Raw genomic sequence first — 21,912 nt, forward strand, 5'->3', positions numbered from 1 at the left:
AAAAATTGGCTAATGAGGTGAAATGAGTGTTGTCTGTCTCGCTGCTTAGCCACGCTTGAAGTTTAGTTATCCTACGGATATCTTTAGCTGAATTCATTCAAATATGTTTTCACTTATTTTGATGTGAAAAGTAGATTACATTCCTGATTAGGAAATTCCCTCCTTAAAATAATTGTAGACAATACTATTATATATGGCCTCCCAAACTGTGCTGTTTGGAACCCTTTGTGATAGGCAAAGCCATTTCAGTATCAAAAAAAAAGAGCAGCACAGATTAATAGTGAGGCCAGCTCCACTTTTGTTGCTGTTTAAGGATTCTAGAAGCTTCCTCCTCTTCCATGCACTCAACAAAAAACCTTGTAAGTGCTTGTATTAGTATAGCTGAGACGTTTGGTAAAGAAATGGGTTATTTGGTTCCAGCAGGCTGTCTTATTTTGATCAAGGCAGCTTTCTGATAAATGGTTAAGAACATTCACATTACTTCTAACAAATGGCCAATTTACTTCTGATACTGGCAATTATTTGTCTTTCTGACAAATAATTCTTTCCTGCTTTCTTTTTGATGTGACAAACTTGAAGTGCCTGAGTATTAGCATATGGAGAACTGATTGTATAATCCAATAGTCTTCAAAGATGCTGCAGAATAACTTGGGGGCCTGAAGAGAGTTAATGTTCATGGTTAGAACAAATAATAATACTTAGCATTTGTGAAGAGCTTTGAAGATATAAAGCACTATGTGAACACACCCTAACACCGTGGCTGTATTTCCTCAGTAGTACAAATGGAGAAACAGTTGCAGAATTAACGCTGATGGGTTAATTTGCAAGACAGTCAAGTATGTAGTTGACTTTAAATATGGAAGTTCAGTGGCTTCTACTCCACTGCTACTTATCTCAGAATTTCCAGGTGGAAATGGTGGCAAAACTCTGAAGCTTGCAAATTCTTAATTGTCAGTCTGTTAAGAAACTCCCTTTCAGAAGAATTGGATGCAGGGAGAAAAAGGTAACTTGATCCCATTCTTGGGAAAGTTCATGCAAAGCTCTGTAAATTAGGTTACTATCAGGTGTAAAATGCCAGCCCTCAGTTAATTTGCCTTTGTAAGAATTTAGTCTAGAGGGCTAGTGAAGTAAATGCATTGATGAACAATTGTGTTCACCCAACTATAAAACTGAGTTTGAGCATTCATCCCAAAATCTCTGAAGCATACATCATATTTTTGTTCCAATCCTGTCTGCATCCTGGATATGGGTAGGTACCTGGGGTTGGAGTTTTTGGGGTGGGTTTTTTTTGGTGGTCTTGTTTTGTTTTGTTTTGTTTTTCCAGTTTTTATGGTCCTATGAACCTTTTCCCTAGGATAAAGTATGAAATCCAGTAATAAGTAAATGTTGGTAAATCTTACATTGAGAAATAATCGAATTAGGTTACAGCTGTACTGCCTCTGTGTTAAGGCTAATCTTAAACTTGCAAGCTAAAGAAAGGCTTTGGGAAAATGTTGTGATGAAGAGTTTTTGCTGGTTTTTTTTTTTTATTATTTATGGCATAGTCTTTGTCATTTCTTCAGAATCCCATTTATCTCCCTAAAAATTAGAAAAACGTGCTCTATGCAAAGTTAATTTTTGTCTTAAGCTTTCTTCCACAGTACAGATGCTGATACAACCAGAGAAGCAGTGAGCAGCTTCAGACCTCCGGGCTGTTGGGCCTACCAGCCACCAGGTGTCAGGTTCTGATCAGCGCTTCAGAGGTCCCTGGCATGGCTGGTAGTGGTCTTGATGCCAATTACTGAAAATGTTGCTAAAATGGATCAGTCTTTCCCCAGAATGTAGATCATGCATTTCTCCAAGGTATCTTGCAGGAAACCCACCGTGGTTTTGGTACTGAAGCACGTCTGAGGCTTGCAGGGAGGAGGATGGTCCAGGGAGGATGGACACACCAGCCTTGGGCTCCAGAGCTTGGGCGCATCTTGTGCGACACCAACTAATCACTTGATGAGAAACACCTCCTCAGAGGTAACCACTTCCACCTCTCACTGGGAACAATCGTTGAGAATCAGGGCTTCCAGCCTTTAGCCTCCGAATCCCACAAGGACAAAAGGGAGTTGAAATTTGCTAAGGAATTGGCTCCTTGGGCACTATTGTGATGCATCCAGTTAAGTCTCCTTGGATGCAGATCCTCTGCCTTCACTTGAGGTAGAGCAATATAAGTTGTTTTGCCTTCTTGGCAGATTGGTGAATTTATTTATTTGTATTTCTCTCTTTTGTGACCTTGGTGTTCAAAATCAGGCAGATTTATGCAGGTGATGCAGTGACAGTGCCTTGGCCTGTGACTGTGTACAGGAGGAGCTAGTACAGCAAGTGCACTGAAATCAGGTGGTACTGACAGGGTGGTTAATTGTGAAACATGGATTTTTCTGTATTCTAGGTTTACACACGCACAAACCGTTTTCCTCATAGGAGCACACAGCCCGGTCTGGGCAGGAGAAGGAATGGTCACAAACCTCCTCCTGATAGCGAGGAACCGCGGCGATGGGGGACGAGGAAAGAGGGAGAAGCGCTTTGACCCCCCCCACCCCGCGCCTCTTCGGTCACTTGGGGCGAACAAGCCCCGCGGCTGGCCGCGCAAGCTGCAACACCTCCCTTTCCCCTCCCTCTCCTCCTTCTCCTCCTCCCGGAAAGGCGGCCGGTCCCCGCTCCCCGCCTAGGCGGGAGGTTCACAGCGCACGCCGCCCACCGCCACCGGAACAAAAGGGGCGGCTGCATGGTGCCGGCGGAGCGCCGCGCCGCTCCGCCACCCGCTCCGCGTCTCGCTGTGCCGCCCGTCTCTGCTCCGCGTTCCGCACCGTGCCGCCATGTCGGGCAGCGGCGGCAACAGCAGCAACAGCGCGGTGAAGAAGAGGAGCCCGGCGGGCTCGGCCTCCTCGCTGGCGCAGCAGGAGGAGAAGCAAGTGATGGAGAAGATGCTGGAGGCGGCGGATGGCGGGGCGCAGGAGAACGGCTGCGCCCGCTCGCCCTCGCCATGCGCTTCGGCTGAGGGCGAGGGGGTGACCCTGCAGCGCTCCATCACGCTGCTCAACGGCGTGGCCATCATCGTAGGCACCATCATCGGCTCCGGCATCTTCGTCACCCCCACCGGCGTGCTGCGGGAGGCCGGCTCGCCGGGGCTGTCGCTGGTGGTGTGGGCCGTATGCGGGGCCTTCTCCATCGTGGGTGCCCTCTGCTATGCCGAGCTAGGCACCACCATCACCAAGTCCGGCGGGGACTATGCCTACATGCTGGAGGTGTACGGCTCCCTGCCCGCCTTCCTCAAGCTCTGGATAGAGCTGCTCATCATCCGGCCCTCCTCGCAGTACATCGTGGCTCTGGTCTTCGCCACCTACCTGCTCAAGCCCGTCTTCCCCACCTGCCCCGTGCCCGACGAGGCTGCCAAGTTGGTGGCCTGTCTCTGTGTCTGTAAGTACCCGCAGACCCTCTGCTCTCCTGCCTGCCCCACGTGGCTCTGTGCTCACTGTTGCCTTCACCAAGAAGGCTGCCAGAACAGCCAGCTGCCTTTAAGCACATCGCTTTGTAGGAGATGAACAATCTATTCTGCATTACACTGGCTCCCTGCCGGTTTTTTTTTTTTGGGAGGGGGGCTGTTTTGGAACAGCGTGAGTAGGAAATACGTCCCTATCCCAAATAAATTAAGTAAAAAATGTCCACAATACCAGTTACAGGCCGGCAAACCTCTCTGATCCCTCTGAATGCACTGAGCAGCGTGTGATAAATGCAACATGCATTTTGACTGTGTGCTGGCACGGGATTTCTCATGCTGTCCCTTGGGAATGTGTTGAGGCCGGGTAAAATAAATCCCCTTTCAGCACCACAGTGCTGAGGTGCTGCGGAAACCAGGATAGGCATTTATATGGAGAGGTAGGTGAGGATAACTTGCGGTTGGGAAATTATCTGTCGTGAGCAACTGGTGCTGAACATGGCCTGTGCTGCAGTGCCGGGCTGTTTTCAGCACCAGTTGTGAGATTAGATGATTCTCGGCTGTATGTGCACTGATACCATGCTTAGAAATTGGTTTGTTGGTGGTGGTTTTTTGCTAGCAAGTGTTTTATCTCATGGGAATTTGTCTTGAGGAGAAGTTCAGTCATGCTGTGATGCATTTAGGACCACTGCTATCTGCCGTGACGCACAGATAATCTCGCCTGCTGCAGTTTTTATCGTATTTCTGTTATTTTGAGGTCTGCAGTTTTGTCACTGAAGCCTCGTTTTCTGTACCTTCTGTTATTGCAGTGTCACCCCATCCAAATTCTTCATCCTTTAAATGCAAGACCATTTTCTGCCTTTCTTCCCTCATTTCCTATCCAGTCTGTGTTGTACTCCACTGGTAGTTCTTTGTGCCATTGTAAAGATGTATATCGGGAAAGGAAGTAATTTTTTTTGTGAGGGCTTTATACAACATATATTTGGTGTATGGAGTTACAGTCTGGTAATCTTTCTGGGTTTTTTGAGGTAATGTGGGAAGTTTGTTCGCGCTGTCCAAGGGGAGATTGTGTTAGATTCCTTCATCCTCTGAGGATCACAGGCATTCAAAAACTGCAGCACATGGTTGTTATGTGAAGATAGACTGTCTGTAAACGTCTTCATACACAAACCCCCTGAGTCTTTGGTAGATACATTATATGGCCAGCTAATAGACAGAGTAAGATAATAAAAGGTAGGGCAGCAAACTGCACTTTCTTTGGGCAAGAAGAAAACTTCCCTATTCCCTAAATCAATTTTCAGGAAGGTTTGGACAAGTAGACAGGCATGTGGACTTTCCAGGCAAGTTTTAATCAAAGTTTATTAAGGGAATACAGTCATCCAACTGTAGTTCTGCTGATTGGTTTCTTGCCTCAGGCAATGACTTATGAAAAATCTGTTTTTAGAGCTTTCCTGCCACTCTGCAATATGGTTTCCTCAGTGGCATGGAGAAAAGGGGCATCCATGCAGTGGCATTCACACTTTTTGCTGAGAAGCTAATGGAATTAGAGCATTGATTAGATGGACTTTGTTACTGCTTTAAAGTTTTGCTGTGAAAGGACATACTGCAGTTGAGAAAGCCTTTGAGAGCACATTTGTAATATTAAGTAACTTTTCATCTGCTGGATCTTTCCCAAAATAGGTAGGATGAGATCTCCTTATTCTCATTTTACTGCCCAGAAAACAAATGCAGGGGTAAAACAGACTTGCCTGTGGCGGGATGTGTTCCCTGGCAGGGCAGATTGCATCATGAGATTTCTTGATGCCATGGCTCATTCCCACTCCAATAAGTAATGCATCTCCAACTTTCTTTTGCTTGCAATTAGTAGGTTTCCTGAAGTGGGATTTGTTCTTGAACCTTTATCTTGAAAAGCTAAAGAAAGAATTGCCAGTTTTAGAAATCTGCGTCATTTCCATGTGTTTCTTCTTTAAACTTTACTCTCCCCTGCATTGCTGGCTGCTATTTTGTTTATGCTTTGGGTTAAGTTCTTGTTTGTGTGCTTTGCTACAAAAGGTTGGTTCATCAGGCCTTGCCTTCAGCAAGTTAGTTTTCTGTAACTTTGATTTCTGGACTTAGCCTTTCAACTGTCTGCTGCCAAAACCACATCATGAACTAGGAACAATAAATGAAGTCAAGCTGGTCCAAGGACTTAGCAAGTCACACAAAACTTCAATGGGCTAACAAGCAGCTTTGTTACATGGTTGTTGCAAACACACTGCTATCCAGTGAGATACTTAACTGTTTTTCTAGAGCCCTAGGGTAGGAAAATTGACCTATTTGTGCGTATGCTCTAGATCATCCATTAGTAAGTTATCTCAAAGAGAAGAACAGTTCAGGAAGCAACAGGGGAATTGGGGCTCTGGGCTGGAATACAGTTGACCTACAGCCAAAACCCAGTCATCTAGAACAGTACCAGCTATATTCTCTTCAGTTTGTATCTCCACATAAAATGCAATTGGCTGTGTGGTTTCTAGTAAGAGAAATGACAAAAGTTACTTGTTTCCATTTCCAGTGTCACTGGTGTTGAACAGGTCAATAAATAATGTGTTATGCAGTATTTGCCACCATGAAGTACAGAAATGGAATTCCTAGACATTAAGATAATCTAAATAAATCACAGTCTTGAAAGAAAGAAGAAATAGTTGGCGTAAGGAATTTTGTTCCCCTTAAGGTGCTGAGGAAAACAGCGTGGGTGGTAAGTAGAATCTAACTACAAATCGGTATTTTCTGAAATCAAGATTGTAATCTACAGACAGTTGGTATGCAAGACTACTCCTTCCATAAGGCAACATGAATGCATATTATGGTTGCCAAATAAAAGCATGGGAATTCTCTACAGGGAAGTCTTTACTGCAGCAAGATTGGTCAAGTTGCTGCTTCTTGTTCACTACAGACCAGCCAGTGCTCCCTAGCTGTAAGAGTTCACAGGTAATTTGCCATAATACTTTTTCAGGCTCTGGGTTACTTGGGTAACTCATAAATTTGAGCACGTTATTTTAGCTGTGAGATTGGAGAGCTGATACTTTCAAAACTTAAAAATCATAAATGCAAAAGCAAACACAAAGTGCACCTGGTATCCAAGCATTTTTGAACAGAAAAAAAAACGAGTTTGTGAAACTGAGTATTTTTCTATATGCATGAAAACAGAACAATAATTTGAATTCCCTGAAATATGATTTCATCTAAACCAGTTTTGTAAGGTCAGTAAATGGTGGAGGAACAGTTACTTGGTCCTGACATAGCATATTTGATGATGTCTGCATTACCATATCAGTAGATCTTTGCACATGGCAAAGAATTAAGCTACTAAGGATTCTGTACACGGTATCTCAAGTACACATTCAAGGCTATGTAGATAAATAAGAATCCATGATACTTGCCTCCCCTTTTTTGGTCTTCAGAAAGTGTCACAGTGAAAAATACACTCAAACTGCACTTCCAGCTTACTTGTATCTTTTTTCTGCAGTTTTCTACAGTTTATTTTGGCTTTGAATTAAAAAAATACATACTTTATCAGGATATTTAGGTGGCAAGTGTAGTTTTGGAAGAACTTGTTGATATGCAGGGCCATGTTCAGATAGCAGAAGCATCGTGTAGAAGTGTTTTAACCCTATACTAGTTTTCTTCCCATTGAAGAGACAGTGTCCAGGTAGTGGCCTGAGCAGTGATGAGGAGCAACAGCCAGTTGAGAGTGCATCCCTGGTGTCTTACAGCGCAAGTGGGTCAGATTCTCTTTCACAGCTGGCTGCCTCTCCCGTGTTAATGTTTCTTTAATTCAGACTGATAAATCTTAAGAAAAAATCACAGAGCACAACCTAATACAGAGTGTATGTCGTAGAGAAGGAAGGAAAATGTCAAATTGCCCATAGAAAGGTAACGTGCATATGCCTTATAATCACCTCTTAATTTGCAGATTTTCTACGTGTGAAATGCCTCTGAATTGTGGTATAATAAATTTCCTGTAGATAAGGGAGATGGGGGGGGTAATGCTGCTTCCAGACCTGAGGAGGTTCTTGCTCAGTGTTTTACGAGTGCCTGAACTGTTCTTCCTACACACATTCTTACACGCAGCCCGCGACACACCCCCTGTGTGCTACCTAACAGATTATAATTTACTTATTTCTTGACAATATAATCTGCACCATAAGCTTGAGAAACCCTGCCACTTGCATCTATTTTTACTTTTGATCTTCAGTGTCATATCAGTGATTTGACTGTTAGTGTCTGAAGCCTTTTCTCAGTTATTAATTATATATGCTAATCTGGCACTAATAACCCCCATATTGCTGCAGCAATATCTGCTACTTCCAAAGCAGCGGTATTTTAATCTTCTTTAATATGTCTTTAGACTTCCTTTGCTGCTTCTGAAACATTTTGGGCACTCCTGCTGCAAGCATGGAGTTGCAGTAAAACAAGCACATATTTCTCATTTGTCTCTTTTGTTATGAACAGACTAATAGTGGAAGAATTAGTAGCAGTCAGTGCAGAGTTGAGTCATATTTAATAGCTGTCCATGTCATAGAGATGTGTAAGTGCCTGACACCCCCCTGAGGAAATTGTGAGTTCAAGGAGGAGAATTATATTGAATCCAAGGATTGGCAAAAGCGTATAAGTAGATGCCTGGAATGCTTATCAGATCATAGCTCTAGCCCATAAGTGAATATTCAGTGTCAGCGTTTCAACTATAAATTGCCTATGTTGAAAGTAGGAACATCTTTATTTGGTATTAAGGTTTTGCTTTAAATATGGCAAGATACGATGTTTGACCAGCTGTTTCAAGTGAAGCTGTAGGTAGATTTTCAGTTCATCAGGCATTAGACGGTAAGCAAGGCCAACACAAAATACATCTTATTCTTGTCTGTTTGAGATGGGTTTATTCTGCAGCATTGCTACTTGGAATTAATCTGCCAGGGCAAGCAAGGTGTGAAGCTTTGATGATTTTTGGGTTTTCTGGTTTTTTCTCCTCCAGAAAGGTGGATTAAGTGATTAAGCTGAATCAGAGTGGAAAGAAGGGGTCTTTGTAGAATCCCTGCTGTATGGCTGATGTTGAAAGACTGAAGTTGTTGTTTTAAATCCGCATTTAATTAGAGTAGCATTAATGAAAACAGCTCTGACACTAGCAGGACTCCTCTGAAATGGATAAAGATTTGGAGGACATTTGAACCGCAGCAAGCAAGTACTGCATTTCTTGGCACCCTTCTCTTGGCTCTCACAACAAATGTCTCATTAAATTTTATTGTATTTGAATGACTTAAATTACCACTGAGATCTTTCAGAGTCATTCTGTTCCGACATGCTCAAATTGGGAAGGCTTTTTCAAAGAAACTCTCCATGGTCAGTTTAATTCAACCCAGCATCACTAGGTATTTCAAGTATTCAAATAGTTGCATAGTCCCAGTGTTGGATGTGTCCAAGAGATCAAATGTAATGGACGAGAAAGCAGCTTCGTGCCAACCAGCAAACAGAGCTGAATTCTGACCCTCTGCATGGCAGAGGTGGCGTGATTCAGACTAAGACTGTCTGGAATTTCATATAAGGGGACATGGTGGGAAAGATGTTTAGCTTGTGATAGTCATGGGGTCCTTTAAGTTTGCTGGGAACTGAAGAAAGATACCTCATTCTTCTTTTGCAGTCTATATTTACTTTGTCTTCTTATGGCAGAATGACTTGTCTTGAAGAACTGCTGCGTCATGTAATCTAGAATCATTGACAGTGAAAACACAAGCTTCTTTCTAAGGCGATAGAATAGTAACTAACTCCTACCCACTACCTGGGAGTTAGCTCCTCTAACATTGATAATTCTTCATAGTAGTAAAGTAAATTCTTTTTAGTAATAAGTTCACGTATGACGCAGCTTGACTAGTGTAAACTGTGTCACTGTTATTACAGAAACTAGGTACCAAAGTGATGGGTGCATTTATGTAGGCTTGAGATCCAGGCTCTGCAATATCTGCAGGCAATAGAATTCTTTAATGAGCTCTCTCTCTGGGCAGTCCTTGTTTTGCCTTTTGGCCCCAGCTTGTGCTGCAGTGGTTGGCACAGCTCTGGAGAGAGAGGTGGCAAGTAAGTGCTTGTTAATTTATTCTTGCAGAATACTGTAAACTCGAGGGTGTGGATGCTTCTGGGATCAGTGCTACACGGGGAAATATCACCATCGTTCCACTTTGCACTCACTGACTCCTCTGGCTCCCAGCTCCAAGCTGGTTTCAGCACCAGGGGCTTCCTGGAACGGCAAGCCAACAAAGGGATAGAGCTGTCACCCACTGAGGGTGTCTTCTGCCATGTGTTGGAGACATCCAGAGCCCCTGGTCTCAGTTAGGGTGTGGGTCTTAAGCTCTAGTGGTGGGGCAGCCCTTTGCCTTCTCCTTTTACCTGTTGTTTGTTGATGCTCTCATTCACCAATTCCTCAGCGCTGTTGTCTGCAAAAGAAGAATAAAAAGGAAACTGTAATCTGTTGCCAGGTATATTTGTTATTATAAGTTGATTTATAATATAGATGCATTTGCTCTGGGGCCAAGGGCTCCTTCGCAACAGCTTCATGTGCCACTGAGTGTTTCCGTTCTACAAACTGGTTGCCTTGTCTGTTAAGTTTCTCTAGGGAATTGTCCTTGAAAAAATAGCTGCAGAACGTTTCTCTCTCTTTTTTTTCTGTACGACCTTTCAGGGCATGAGTCTTCACTCAATTCCTGTCGGACTGAAATTTCCCCAGCCATTTTCTGTCTGTGTCCTTCTCGTTATGTCTCATGCTAGACTGTGCAATTAGAAACAGACATCAGAGACTGTTGGAAAACACTGTAGCATCACAGCCACCTGAATGTAAAGTGGGTTTTTTTTGCCTTAGTGGATAGTTAAGGCATTGATTTTCGCATTGGTTTAAATCACTGTAGTCAGTATACCTTAATTCCGTGTTTGTGCTATGTGGAGTAACTATTTTCAGTGTAACCTCTTTATTTTAGTCTAACCTCCTTTGAGCTTAGGTAGCAGTTCCCTGTAAAGCATATGGACCATTTTGTGCTTGTGCCATGTGGTGCTGTCATCTCTGTGGTTTGTTTCTTGGTGTCCATGGGTTCAGCTTGTCTCTCTGTGAAACCTGCTTGCACCATCAAGAGAAAACTCCTTATCTATTATCCGTACTTTATAAAGAGTGAAAGGAGCAGCCTTTGCTATAGGATTGGGAAATTGAAAGGAACTGAGAGCTGTTCTATGAGTAATACTGAAAAGGAGAGCAACATCATCCAGTGGCAGATGGTAAATGGAAGCATCATCTTACAATTGAGAGGGCTAAGTGCTTTGGAAATGCATGAGCTAGACAGAGGAATCATTTCATGATCTATCCTCTATCTGTGTGTGGACAGTGTCACAGTCCCTGTTTTCTTGGGAAGCTGAGGTGGAGGATTTCCTTTTATACTTTCCCTTTTTTTCCACAAGTTCCCTATGCTGCAATGCATTTTCACTCTGGTCTGTAATACAGCAATTAGGAATCCATGGCTAACTTGCACCAATTTAAGCTTACTTCTTTAAAGTAAGGTACTTACATGTGTGTATCCTTGTTGTAGAGGTGTATATTGAACTATATAGGAAACACTATGGTCAAGACCAGGGAAACCTACAGGAGATAGACTAAAGGACAAAAGTGACATTGCACAAGGCTCCCAAGGTATGTAAACTCACACTCGGCATGAATGTAGCTGTGCCAGTAGTTCAAGAATTCCTGCCTTCATTTCAGAAATGTTTAACCTGAAAAACTGCTGAAGATCTTGGATTGAGCAAAATCCCATCACTCCATCAGCAAGTTACAGGTGGTGTTGGGCTTGGATCTGGTCTTCCTCTTTGAATGAGGATGACCATGCAGAACTGTGTGGATTGCCTGCTTGTTTGTGTGCTTTTTTCTTTTCCAAACAAAGCTTCCCTGAGCACTGTCTTTACTCCATGTCTGATCCATGGCCACATTCCATTACTCCAGGAAAGCTGCAGCCCTGCCTTTTTCTGTAGGATCATTGCCAAGACTCTTGCATCATAAATGCCAAACCCCAGTTTACTTGTATTAGGGCTCCATTCGCATACTGTTTGCTTTGGGCAGAACCACATGCCCACAGGGCAAGTTTATTATATCCTGCCTTTCCTTTGTAGATAGAGTGTGTTTGTGATGGACTTGTTCTGTGTAGGGACTGTTACGATCCCTTTCTGTGCTTTGTAGGGATTTACTCCTCTTGTCATTTAGAAATCATGTTTGGGAGGGATTTTGGAACTTGAGTTCAAAGGAATGTTCCCATAAAACATGAATTGTGGCAGGGCAAGGTTCTGTATTGTGTTAGTCAGTTTATCCTTGGCTCCTATCAGTAATGGGGAAATTATCAGACTGTGCAGGTGAATGCCAGGGGAACAGGTTAAGTGACATGCCTGAAGCCAGCTGGAGCTACTAGGACATAGTAAATAATTGAAGCTGGACCTGTTGCTTTAGAAAACCAAGAATTCTCTTTGAAACACCCTGGCTTCCCCTGTGGCTTGAGTATCTTGAAATGATGCTCACCCTCCGTTGGCTAGAGCAGTCACGAGAGGAGGTGAAAGGGTTAATAGCACCCTGTGCGCATGTTCTCTCTTCAGCAGTCAAAACCCAGCATCTTCCCTGCTTCTGGCAGAAGTAAATAAATAGATGTACCCCTTTGTACATCTGCAGTCATGCTGCTTTGTAGCTCCTCTTACCCCAGTTATACAAAGCCTTTGCAGAGGGGCTGCTGGATCAGGCAGGCAGTGTCACATCAGGTTGTGCTGAAGTCCTTATTCCTAGAATGATTCCCAAGAATGGCCCCAACAGGTCATGCTAGAGGTCTGATTTGCTGCGTAGCTGGCTTCTGGATACAGCTACTGGCTGTAGCTTTACAAAAGGTGCTGCAGAAATTAGGGCAGTGCTGTCTGATATTTCCCTGCATCGTATCATGGCCCTGATTCATAGCGAAGCTGTGGCTGTCCAGCTTTCCCCTGTTGTTCATGTGGAGCAGTTCATCTGAGGTAAAGGGAGCCATGCCAGGAGGACTCCCACAGCCCCTGCTTCATGGGATAGCGTCTCGGATCAAAGGAATAAAACTCTGCTTTACGAAACCCAAGCCCTCTGGTCTCCTGGGAAGCAGCCACTGGAATTTGTCTTGGAATTTTATTGAAAAAGTACTCAGTCTGTTTTTTCATCTCGGTGTCTGTAGGAAAAAGCATTTAAGTGTAGTAACTCCACTGCACTCCTTTAGGAAAGACAAATATTATTACATGGTAGGAAAAGCAAAGCTGAGATTGTCACTTGGAGGGATCTGGATTATGACTGACGTGGAAGAATCTCTCAGCCCTCTTCAGTCTCCGTCCCTAGGTTTTTTTATGTTATTTACAGAGCCCATTTATGTGGCACCAATATATTTTTAAGGGCTGAATACAGACGCTCACATTCAGTCTGGGACTGTGTAGAAAGCTTTTGCCTTTTATGTGCAGCACTGCCTTCCTATGGCCCATCCAGCAGACTCTGTACAGAACCAGAACATGAAAAACAGCCCTGAGAACGTCAGTATTTAATGGGGAGGCTGAAGCAGCTATTGTCAAAGAAACCAAATGCCTAAATGGGGAAGGGAATGTCACTGTCACACCTCTAAGGGCTGTCTTCACTAATGGGAGAAGTGTGCTTTTAGATACGTTAGCTCATCCTTTAAATATCCCTCTGTAAACAAGGAGAGTTTTATTTTTAGCGTAATCACTGGTTGAAGTGAATCCTGGCTCCTCGGTTCCCTCCCTGTCCTCCCCATTAGGATTCACTATAGAGGTGCTTTTATTAGATGAATTGTGATCTGTAGTTTAGTGGTATTTCACTGTGTTTTCTTCTCTCCCCTTCACCTCCTCCCCTGTGGCACAGATGTGCTGTAAGTTGACCTTGCTAATTTCTGTTTTCTCCTCCCCTGTCTGTCTGGACAGTGTTCCTTTTAGCATGCTGGTTGGAGGCAGATATATCACAATCTTGCTGCAAGGTGTCGGAGCTGTGACCCTGCAAACCTCAGATAGCACTGGCCTCCTGCTTGATGCTGAAGAGCTTCCAAGCCTGGGCATGTTACATCTTTCTAAGGAGATGCACCGTATCTCCCCCAAGCAGCATGGCGTGGGGGGACCCAGGGACATGGGTTTATGCCTGGGGGTGGTGGTGTGGCAGGTTTGTTGGCACGGTTCTTCACTGCTTGCTTTTGGCTGGGTGCTGAAGCAGGTCACCCAAAGCCCATGATGACCTGTGCAGGAGCACATATAGTTCAGCAGTATGCTTCCCATTAGAAACAGCTCTTGGTCATTTCAGTTTCACCTGCTTCAAATACCCAGACACCCCCAAATTCTTATTTACTTCTGGCTTTCATTCTTGTGGGATGTACTGGATCACATGCAAAGACTCCTCTTTCATTTCTCAAAACTTTAAATGCTCTTGTATTGAGATGACACCAGATCCCAGGGGTAAAGGGGGGGGCATGTAGCCGATGATCCTGAAAGCAGGCATTGTATCCTGAGATGTGCACCGGGACTGGCTTTGCTCTTCTCTGCCTAAAGATCCCCCACGGGCAGCCTTTGGCTTATCATTAGATGGACATTTAAATCCTCTCAGCTTGATGCGTGTTGCTGTTGTGCTGTGGCTGTAGCAGGCTTTCACATCCCTCTGAATGAATGATGCAACTCCTGTCTCTTCTTGCCTGTGTATCACTGCTTCCTGGTGACTCCTGCTTTGCATCACCGGCAAGTCCTGTCACCCAGCAAAAACGGGAAGTCTGATCATTGTGATCGGACCCAGATACTGTGGTCACTGAAGACCGAGTTCTCTGAAGCCTGCCTATGGGTGCATCTGAGTCTGTCTGTGCTCATATGTCTCAGGAATGCTATTCCCAGCTCTGGCGCGGGATGTGGGATGTGTTTCCCTGAAGTCTTACCAATGCAATTGCTTCCATGGGCAGGCAGGATGCGGGGTGGCAGTGAACCAGTAAGACCCTCTTAAAAGCCCAATACTCCTTCCTCCTCCCATGGTTTTATTTCCCAGTCTGCAGTTTATTGTGCCTTTGCTGGGAGGCAGGGTGTGAGGCTGTGGGAATGCAGCTGATGGGATGCGAGTAGCTCTGGTGCATGGTCCTGATGCAAGCCGGAGAGCAAAGGCACTGCTGATCCCATGCAACCATCCCATGTCAGAGGGGAGGTGGTGAATGCACGGTGTGCTGCTGCCTGCATCCTTCATGTACATGTCTGTGATAGCTGGATATGGGTGTGTAGTTGGAGGTAACCTTGCTTCCTAACAGGGATGTGTTGTGGTTTTCCCTGTGATGCTCAGCATGTGTTGAGGGTTTTAAAGCACTGGGTGTCTTGCTGGGCAGTAATCAGGCCATATGACTGCATGTATTTCTGCCTCCCACCTTTATCCATCACCTTCCCACTCTGTTCTGAGCACCCTGTGCACCTCAGCTCCATAGGAGCATACCAGAGTGTCCACCAGCAATCCCCTGGAGAAGGAGAGTGGTGACCTGACAAAGGTGCTGCTGAGCCCAGTCATATCTCTGGGAGTTCTATTAGGGCTGAGATATCTACATCACATTCTCTGGGCTTTGAAGTGAGTGCATATGTAGCCCGTAGCCTCAGGAGAGGATGATCTGCATCCAAACTGAGTATTTTGGGGAGCAGCTGTTTGGCTCTCATTGAGGCAGCGGGGTCTTGTGAAAATACTCTGCAGGATGTGGGAAGCAGCCTTTGCACAAGGGCAGAGGCCAGCTTGGAGACGATCCCACAGGGAAAAGCCTCCAGCTCCAGAAGAAGGGTTGAGATCAGCTCCTTCCCGAGCAGCTCCAGGGGCTGTGCAAGCTGGCATGGAGGCACCGAGGGGTGCAAGGGAGACGGAGAGGAGGGGAAGGCATCCAGCATGTGGGGCACTGTCATTCTCACTGTGACATTTGCTCGTCTCTATAACAAGCAACAGTCTCTGGGAAGCAGGGAGAGAGCAGGGCATGAAAATAGTAAGTGATTTGGAAGAGCATTAAGGGTTTTAGCCACTGTTTTCTCTGAAGCAGGTGAAACTTGGCCAGTCAGCAGCTTCATGGCTTTAGACAAGCCCTAGTTCGTGCTGTCCTGGTAGGACTGTCACACTGAATAGTGGCAGGAGGGGGTGATACAGAGGAGGGTGATGGGGGAACAAGGCCAAAAAAGGTAGGAAATTAGGCTTCATTTGGTGCATTAACCACAGAGCAATGTGTGGGTAGCAGGAGCTGCTTGGCAATGCGTGGGAAGGCAGCATGATGGTGTAGAAGAGCAGTCGGAGCAGATGTGAACCGTAGCACTGTTCTGCTCTGTGCAGCCCTCTCTTCCATCGCTGTGGTGTGCAGCCCTGGAATCCTGCGCAGCCATCCTGGTCCCCACTGGTCCAGCAAGTCAACCAAAGGATGAGGGTTGCCTTTAGATCCGGCTTCTCTTTCAGTCTGTGCCACTGACCCATGTCCCACAGCTTGCAGAATGGGTCAGGCCAGGGACATCTCCTCCTTTATGTTTACACCTTCAATAGCTCTTTAGTTGCTATTGTTACACAAATAACTATATACCAGTTCTGGAAGCTTGTCCTGACACTTTATGGTGTTTCCACACAATAGCAGCATTAAATTGGATCTACTTAACAGGGACTGCAGCCAATGATAATGGTTGCAGCAAGTACTTGTATTTACATGCCCTCAGAAGTGTACTTCCAAATGCAGCAGGGCAGCTCCTTGTCCCAAGGATACTATTCAGACCAGCTGCTGTGAAAACAGGAGACAGAATAGGGAAGTGTGTGGCTGCAGAACCTTGCCTTTAAAAGTTTCTATTTCAGGAAGAGACTTTTTGTGTTTGCTTGAGCTTTAGCAAAAAGTAAATGTCCAGGGAAGTGGTGGACTTATCAGTTTTGGGCATTTCAAAGATTCAGCTGGACATGGTACTGGATGTAGTCTAGGCTAGATCTAGTTTTGTGTAGAAAGGTTTGATCCTTGAAGTCCTTTCCAGCCTGGTTTTCTATGATGATTTAAGTGTTTCACTGAAAACTGACCTGTCTTTTCTTGCCTGCTTCCCTCAGTGCTCCTCACAGCAGTGAACTGTTACAGCGTGAAAGCTGCCACTCGTGTTCAGGATGCCTTTGCTGCGGCAAAGCTGCTGGCGCTGGCTCTCATCATCATTCTTGGCTTCGTGCAGCTTGCAAAGGGTAAGTATGTGGTTCCCTTTTTCTTATGAAGGTGGTATGCAGTTAAAGCAGAATCTGGGAATTAAGGATAAATCCCCAGAGTCCTAACCCAAGCATTTCAGAGCTGGCAGACGTGCTTTACAAATGTCTTTTGTCCTCTTTCATGCTTGGGTGATATTTCCAGCTCGTGCTTTGCAAAGGGCTGAGTGCTTTCATACACTTTATTTGTGAAATTTCATATTTACCTTGCTGAAATTATGCTTGGTACAGGCACCCAGCACATACGACCCAAGGTCCTTTCCACTTACTGCAGTCACTGTGTGGCCTCTGCCTTTGGGATACCAGAGCTGCCGAGTCTACAGGGAATGAAAATGGTGGTGTTACTTGCTCTTGGAAATCCTATCTGTAACCAGTGCCTGGTTGGGGCCATTTCCGAGTAGAAAATTATCTGCATGTGCAAACCAACCCCCAGTAGTTTTAATTCTTTTCACAAAATATCCCTGCATGTTTCTCTTGCTCATGTATGGAATAACTCGGTTGAGTCCATAGGGTTACACAGGGATGCCTGGGTCAGGCAAGGCTGCAGAAACTGCATGATAAACAGTGATATTAGGGCCCTCAGCTGCCACCAGCACACACGTCTGTCAACTAGCATCTGAAAAAGAAGATAAAAGTGGTGAGATAAAGCAAATTTTCTGGTGCTTGTTTTCTTCATGCACACTTAAAATTTTCTCTCAAACCCAGGGAAATATTTTATTCCAAACCCATCTGATTAACTAATCCTCACAAATAAGCATTTAACTGTGTGCTTTTTTTGTACAAGTTTTGTGAAAATAAACTCTTCTGGGGGAGCACTGCAGGCCCTAATTGTTAAACGTGCATAAAAGCATGCAGATAGTCCTATCTCTCTGTACTGGCAAGTGTGTGTGTGTATGTTTGTGTGTGCATGTGGGTCTTTTTCATTCCTGTCTCAGCTATGGGAGCTAGTGCTGTCTTTGCAGAATTTCTTGCTTTCTCAGAGGTTTTATTTTCCTTCAGCTCAGTGCCCATGCTCAACAGGAACATTGTTTGAGCCTTATCACAAAATATACCTCCTTCCTCTTTGCAGCTCCCCAGGCTGCCTTGCTGAACTTTTTCTTTCCCTCTTAGAAGGAAAATAATAAATAAATATAAATCTCTGTTAGTTCTTTAACTTCTTCCCATAAGTATTTTTACAGTTACTTTTTGTTTGCAGATTATAACCTTAATTTGCACCTTCAGAATCACCATCCCTCCCTCTGTACTGTTCTTTTGCCTTTTCGTGGAGGGTGAATCACTTTCTGCCCAGGTGTAAAATACACAATATTTCCACTGACTTATATCTGTAACCAGTCAGAGATTTCTATCTTTGTGTTCAAAAATACCCATCCTACACTCTTCTATCTCAGAAGGTTTTTACCTCCTATGAAGCCTGTTACAGCATCAGGTTTTTGTAGGTGTGGAGAGGTACAAATGTGCCCATCTATAAGTACAGGTAATTTCATGCGACATTTAGTTTCCTGTTAAACCACCCGGCCACTTCAAACAGAGTGAAGGGTAATAGGATCAAAAGCAGTAGTTAAATGGTAACATCTGAAGGTAAAGACGTCTTCTTCCTGTCTATGCATACAACACACAGTACAAAGCAAACTGGATCAGAGTGGGAACCTTGGGATCTACAGAGGACGCTCCTCTCAAAGCCCATGTTTACACATATGTCCTAGGTGGCATGCTACTAGGTGTCTGAGTTCCTATTTTACAACACACTAGCTGCTGGTGGTCTAACATGGATTTTATTAATCTCCTTATGGCAGTTGCAAGCTCTCTGGTAAGTTCTTAAGAACATGCAAGCTCCTTCCATACACCCTTCTTTAGTTTCCACCTACATTTTGCAACTTTCTCAATTTTTGTTTAAATCATGCCAAGTAACTCAAAGCTTATGTAGCAGGAATACATCAAGAGACTGTCTTTTTATCTTCAAGGAAAGCACACTAGCATTCATTAAAACATACTGAAAATGGGAGAGCGCTGCACTGTTCTCCATCTGTGTTGAGACAAGAAATGATGGGTGCAAGCTGTGAGACAAGGGAAATTTAGATTAGTTATTAGAAAAAACACTTCTAACTGTAATTCAGGGCTCAGGTGGATGGTGCAGAGAGGCTGTCTCACTGGAGATTCACAAGAGCAGGTTAATAACTGTCTCTTGGGAAGTGTTTTAAGTGAGTCAAACCTGCCCTGGAGCAGGGAATAAATCTGGAGCATCTGGACAGCACTGTATCCATGCTCTCTGAAGCTGTGCTGTGCAGTAGTATCACAGTACAGAGTTGCTGCATCTTCTCCAGGTGAACTCCTATAAGTCTGTTAAAGTACTGATGTTTTTAGATGGGTAACTTGCTTTTAAAAGCCTGTTTAACCTCTGAGGAGATGGGTGAGTCCATACAAAGTTCCATGCCTTTGCCACTCCTCTGTGTGCCCTTGTTTTCTGTTGTACCACAGAAGGCTCTTACCACCATTCATTGCAAGCCAGCAGCTATCAGTGGTATGAAATACCATCCAAGTTTATTGTCTGGGACTGCAGTTTCAGTGGTGATGGGGTTGTGTGTTCCTGTGAGGCTCCAGATAGTGCCTGAGCAGCACTGATTAACTGGCTCTGCTGATTACTGTCCCGTTGCTGGTTTATGTTTGCAGTCTCCATAAAGAGAGGAGCAACACCAAGTTTCTTGCTCAGATGTGGAAGCTTTTGAGACTTCACAGAGTATGACCTCCTCTGTACTGACCTCCTGCCTTCAGCTTCTGGCTTTTTTTCTTCCCCTTTTTATGCTTTCACTGAATATTTTCATTATTTTCAGAAAAGCAGTAACATCTCAAGACAAAGAAATATGTGGCAATATGACCACACAGAAAATAGGGTGTCCTTGTGATCTTTCTGTGGACAGCTGTTTTACATCACTCCTTTCGTGCTACTTCAAAAGGAGGGATGAAGTTGGTTTCTTACTTAGACAGCGTTTCAACTGTTTGAAAGTTGACTCAGTATAGCTGATGCAATTATTTTACCAATGAAAACACTTTTAAAAGCTGTTGTGGGGCTAGAGTTGTGTTGCTTTAAAAGTTGTGTCTGGGCTTGGTTTATCGGTGTGTAAAACCTTATAGATGGACACTCAATTGTACAGCTCACAGGCTGTAGCACTTAAATAGAATAAATAACTTACAGCATAGCCAGGATCAGGATTACTTTGCTCCAGTGTTGTAAAAACTAAGCTTATTTTTGGTTCTACTTGGTTATAATTCTAATTTGAATTGGTTATAATTCTAATTTGGTCTAATTTTGGTTCAAATTGCTGTCACCTCTGGGTATTTTTTGGCCATGTTCTTGACCTAGTGAGTGGGATGACTGGGATCAGAGTGGCTTGGATAGTGACTGTGCAGGTTTAAGGGATGTTTTCTGTGCTGGGTGTGATAGAAGAGGTCTGTGATTAGATCTGCAGCTGTGCTTTTCATACCCCATCACCCTGCACCTTGCAATGTCTTAAAAACTAACCTAGGTGTGAAGTGGCTGAAAAAGGTGCTAATCTTTAAGGACACGCTCATGCATTTTACATGTGAGGGGGTTCAGGAAAGGTTTGATGTCAAAAAAATCTAAGAAAATCCATATCACAGATGTGTTTCAGCTGTGTTCTATTCTGTGGTTGCTGTCCTAGGGTTTCTTAAATGTTTATGTGCCCTTGGGCAGTATAAGCAGGGAGGTGCTGTTCCTGGCTGCTCTGTGTCTGGGGAGTGCTGCAGTGCTGTGATTCCTGACCAGCAGCTCTCCTTAAAAAGTTAATAAGAATTGGGCGTTTGGGACTTGGGGAAATAGGATTTAACACTTGTTTTATTGAATTATTTTTATGGAACTTATTGTCCCTTTTCCCTCTTAACGCCCAGTTTCTGATCTTAAATTTCTCATCTGTGGCACCTCGAGTGCCTGTTTGGTGGCAGCGGCATTATTCTCTCTTAAGTCCCTTAATTGGGCTTCTCAGGGACCAGCATCTGCTGAATGAGTATGGAGTGAACTAAGGACACACTAAGCAGTTTTAACTCCAATTGTTTACCATGGAGAGCTTAGGCAAGGCAAGGGGGTTTTGGTTTAATCATGGTTTTGTTTCATTTGTCTTCAGTAGATGGGTACGATGTCAGCCAGCCCTGACACCCCCATCCCAGCATCGTTTGCTCTTTGTAAGAGGGTATTTAGAGGTGTACTTATGGCTGGGAAATTATGACCTCTACACGGGAGGGTTTCTGAGAGTACCAAAATGAGGATTCAGACCTTTAGTCATTGACATGTGCTTGGCATGTCTGTGAACCCTGCTAAAAACAGCATTTAAGTTCTCCAGGCAGCATCTCCACTATGGGGCTCTGTGCACATCTGGGTGCTGCTTCAGTTTATTGCATCTGTGCTGTCTGCTAGAAAACACCCGTTTGGACTCTCTCTGTGAGGCTTTGGGTTGTTTTGCTTGTTTCCTGTACAATTTTTCTGCCTCTCTTTTTGGTGAAAAATCCTGTGGTTAAGCAAGACCTGAGGGAGGGGGAGTTCACTTGCTCTTCCTTTCCTCCCAGATTTTCATCTCTGCTGCCAGTTGGATGCCCCAAAAAACCCCCTTGGGCCAGATCTGAAGCAAGACACAGGGGCTGAGCGGATGAGCTCTGCAAGCAGCAAAGGCAGGATAGAGCTGTGAGTGTGGGGAGGGCAGGGCTGCCATGGAGGGGTCCTGCTGACACAGCAGGAAAGCTTGATTTCACAAATCTCAGGCTCCCTCAGGTCTGAAAGCACAATGGCACACAGATACCGAGAGAAAACAAGAGTGGTCATTGTCTGAATTGTCTCCTACTTACATTTAATCCTGCTTGGCCATCCCGAGATGAATGAGCACTTGGCGTAGCTGAAGAAATCTGCCACAAGTTTTCCTTTTGACCTGGTCTAATCTCACCCGAGAGGGAACCTGATCAACAGGTCGATGTTCAGCGGTTTGCTTTCAGTTGATTTGGGGCTTCTTTTATTTCCTGCCATGTCTGTGATCTGCTGTTTTGCTAAGGTAGGTACAGCAGTGCCATTGCACACCCTGTGTGGGTTTATGCAGCTGAGTACGCATTGCAGCGGTGTCTGTGCTTGGGGGAACCAGCTCACCCAGGGGACTAGCTCTAGAATGCAACATGGGGC

The 21,912-nt window shown here is 44.5% G+C and overlaps 1 protein-coding gene across 1 annotated transcript in view; it reads left to right on the forward strand.

Annotated features, from left to right (window-relative positions):
* The first annotated feature begins 2,574 nt into the window (after positions 1-2,574).
* The window catches only part of SLC7A5 (solute carrier family 7 member 5), a 37,436-nt gene continuing 18,098 nt past the window's right edge, over positions 2,575-21,912 (forward strand). Inside the window, exons 1-2 of the mRNA XM_061343261.1 lie at positions 2,575-3,447; positions 16,593-16,718. Coding sequence (XP_061199245.1) covers positions 2,847-3,447; positions 16,593-16,718 — 727 coding nt within the window. The 5' untranslated portion in view covers positions 2,575-2,846. The remainder of the gene's footprint in view (positions 3,448-16,592; positions 16,719-21,912) is intronic.

Source organism: Neopsephotus bourkii, unplaced genomic scaffold (assembly GCF_033783945.1).
Source record: "Neopsephotus bourkii isolate Nb327-2 ecotype Australia unplaced genomic scaffold, CSIRO-AGI_Nbou_v1 NB_1824, whole genome shotgun sequence".
Lineage (NCBI taxonomy): Eukaryota > Metazoa > Chordata > Aves > Psittaciformes > Psittacidae > Neopsephotus > Neopsephotus bourkii.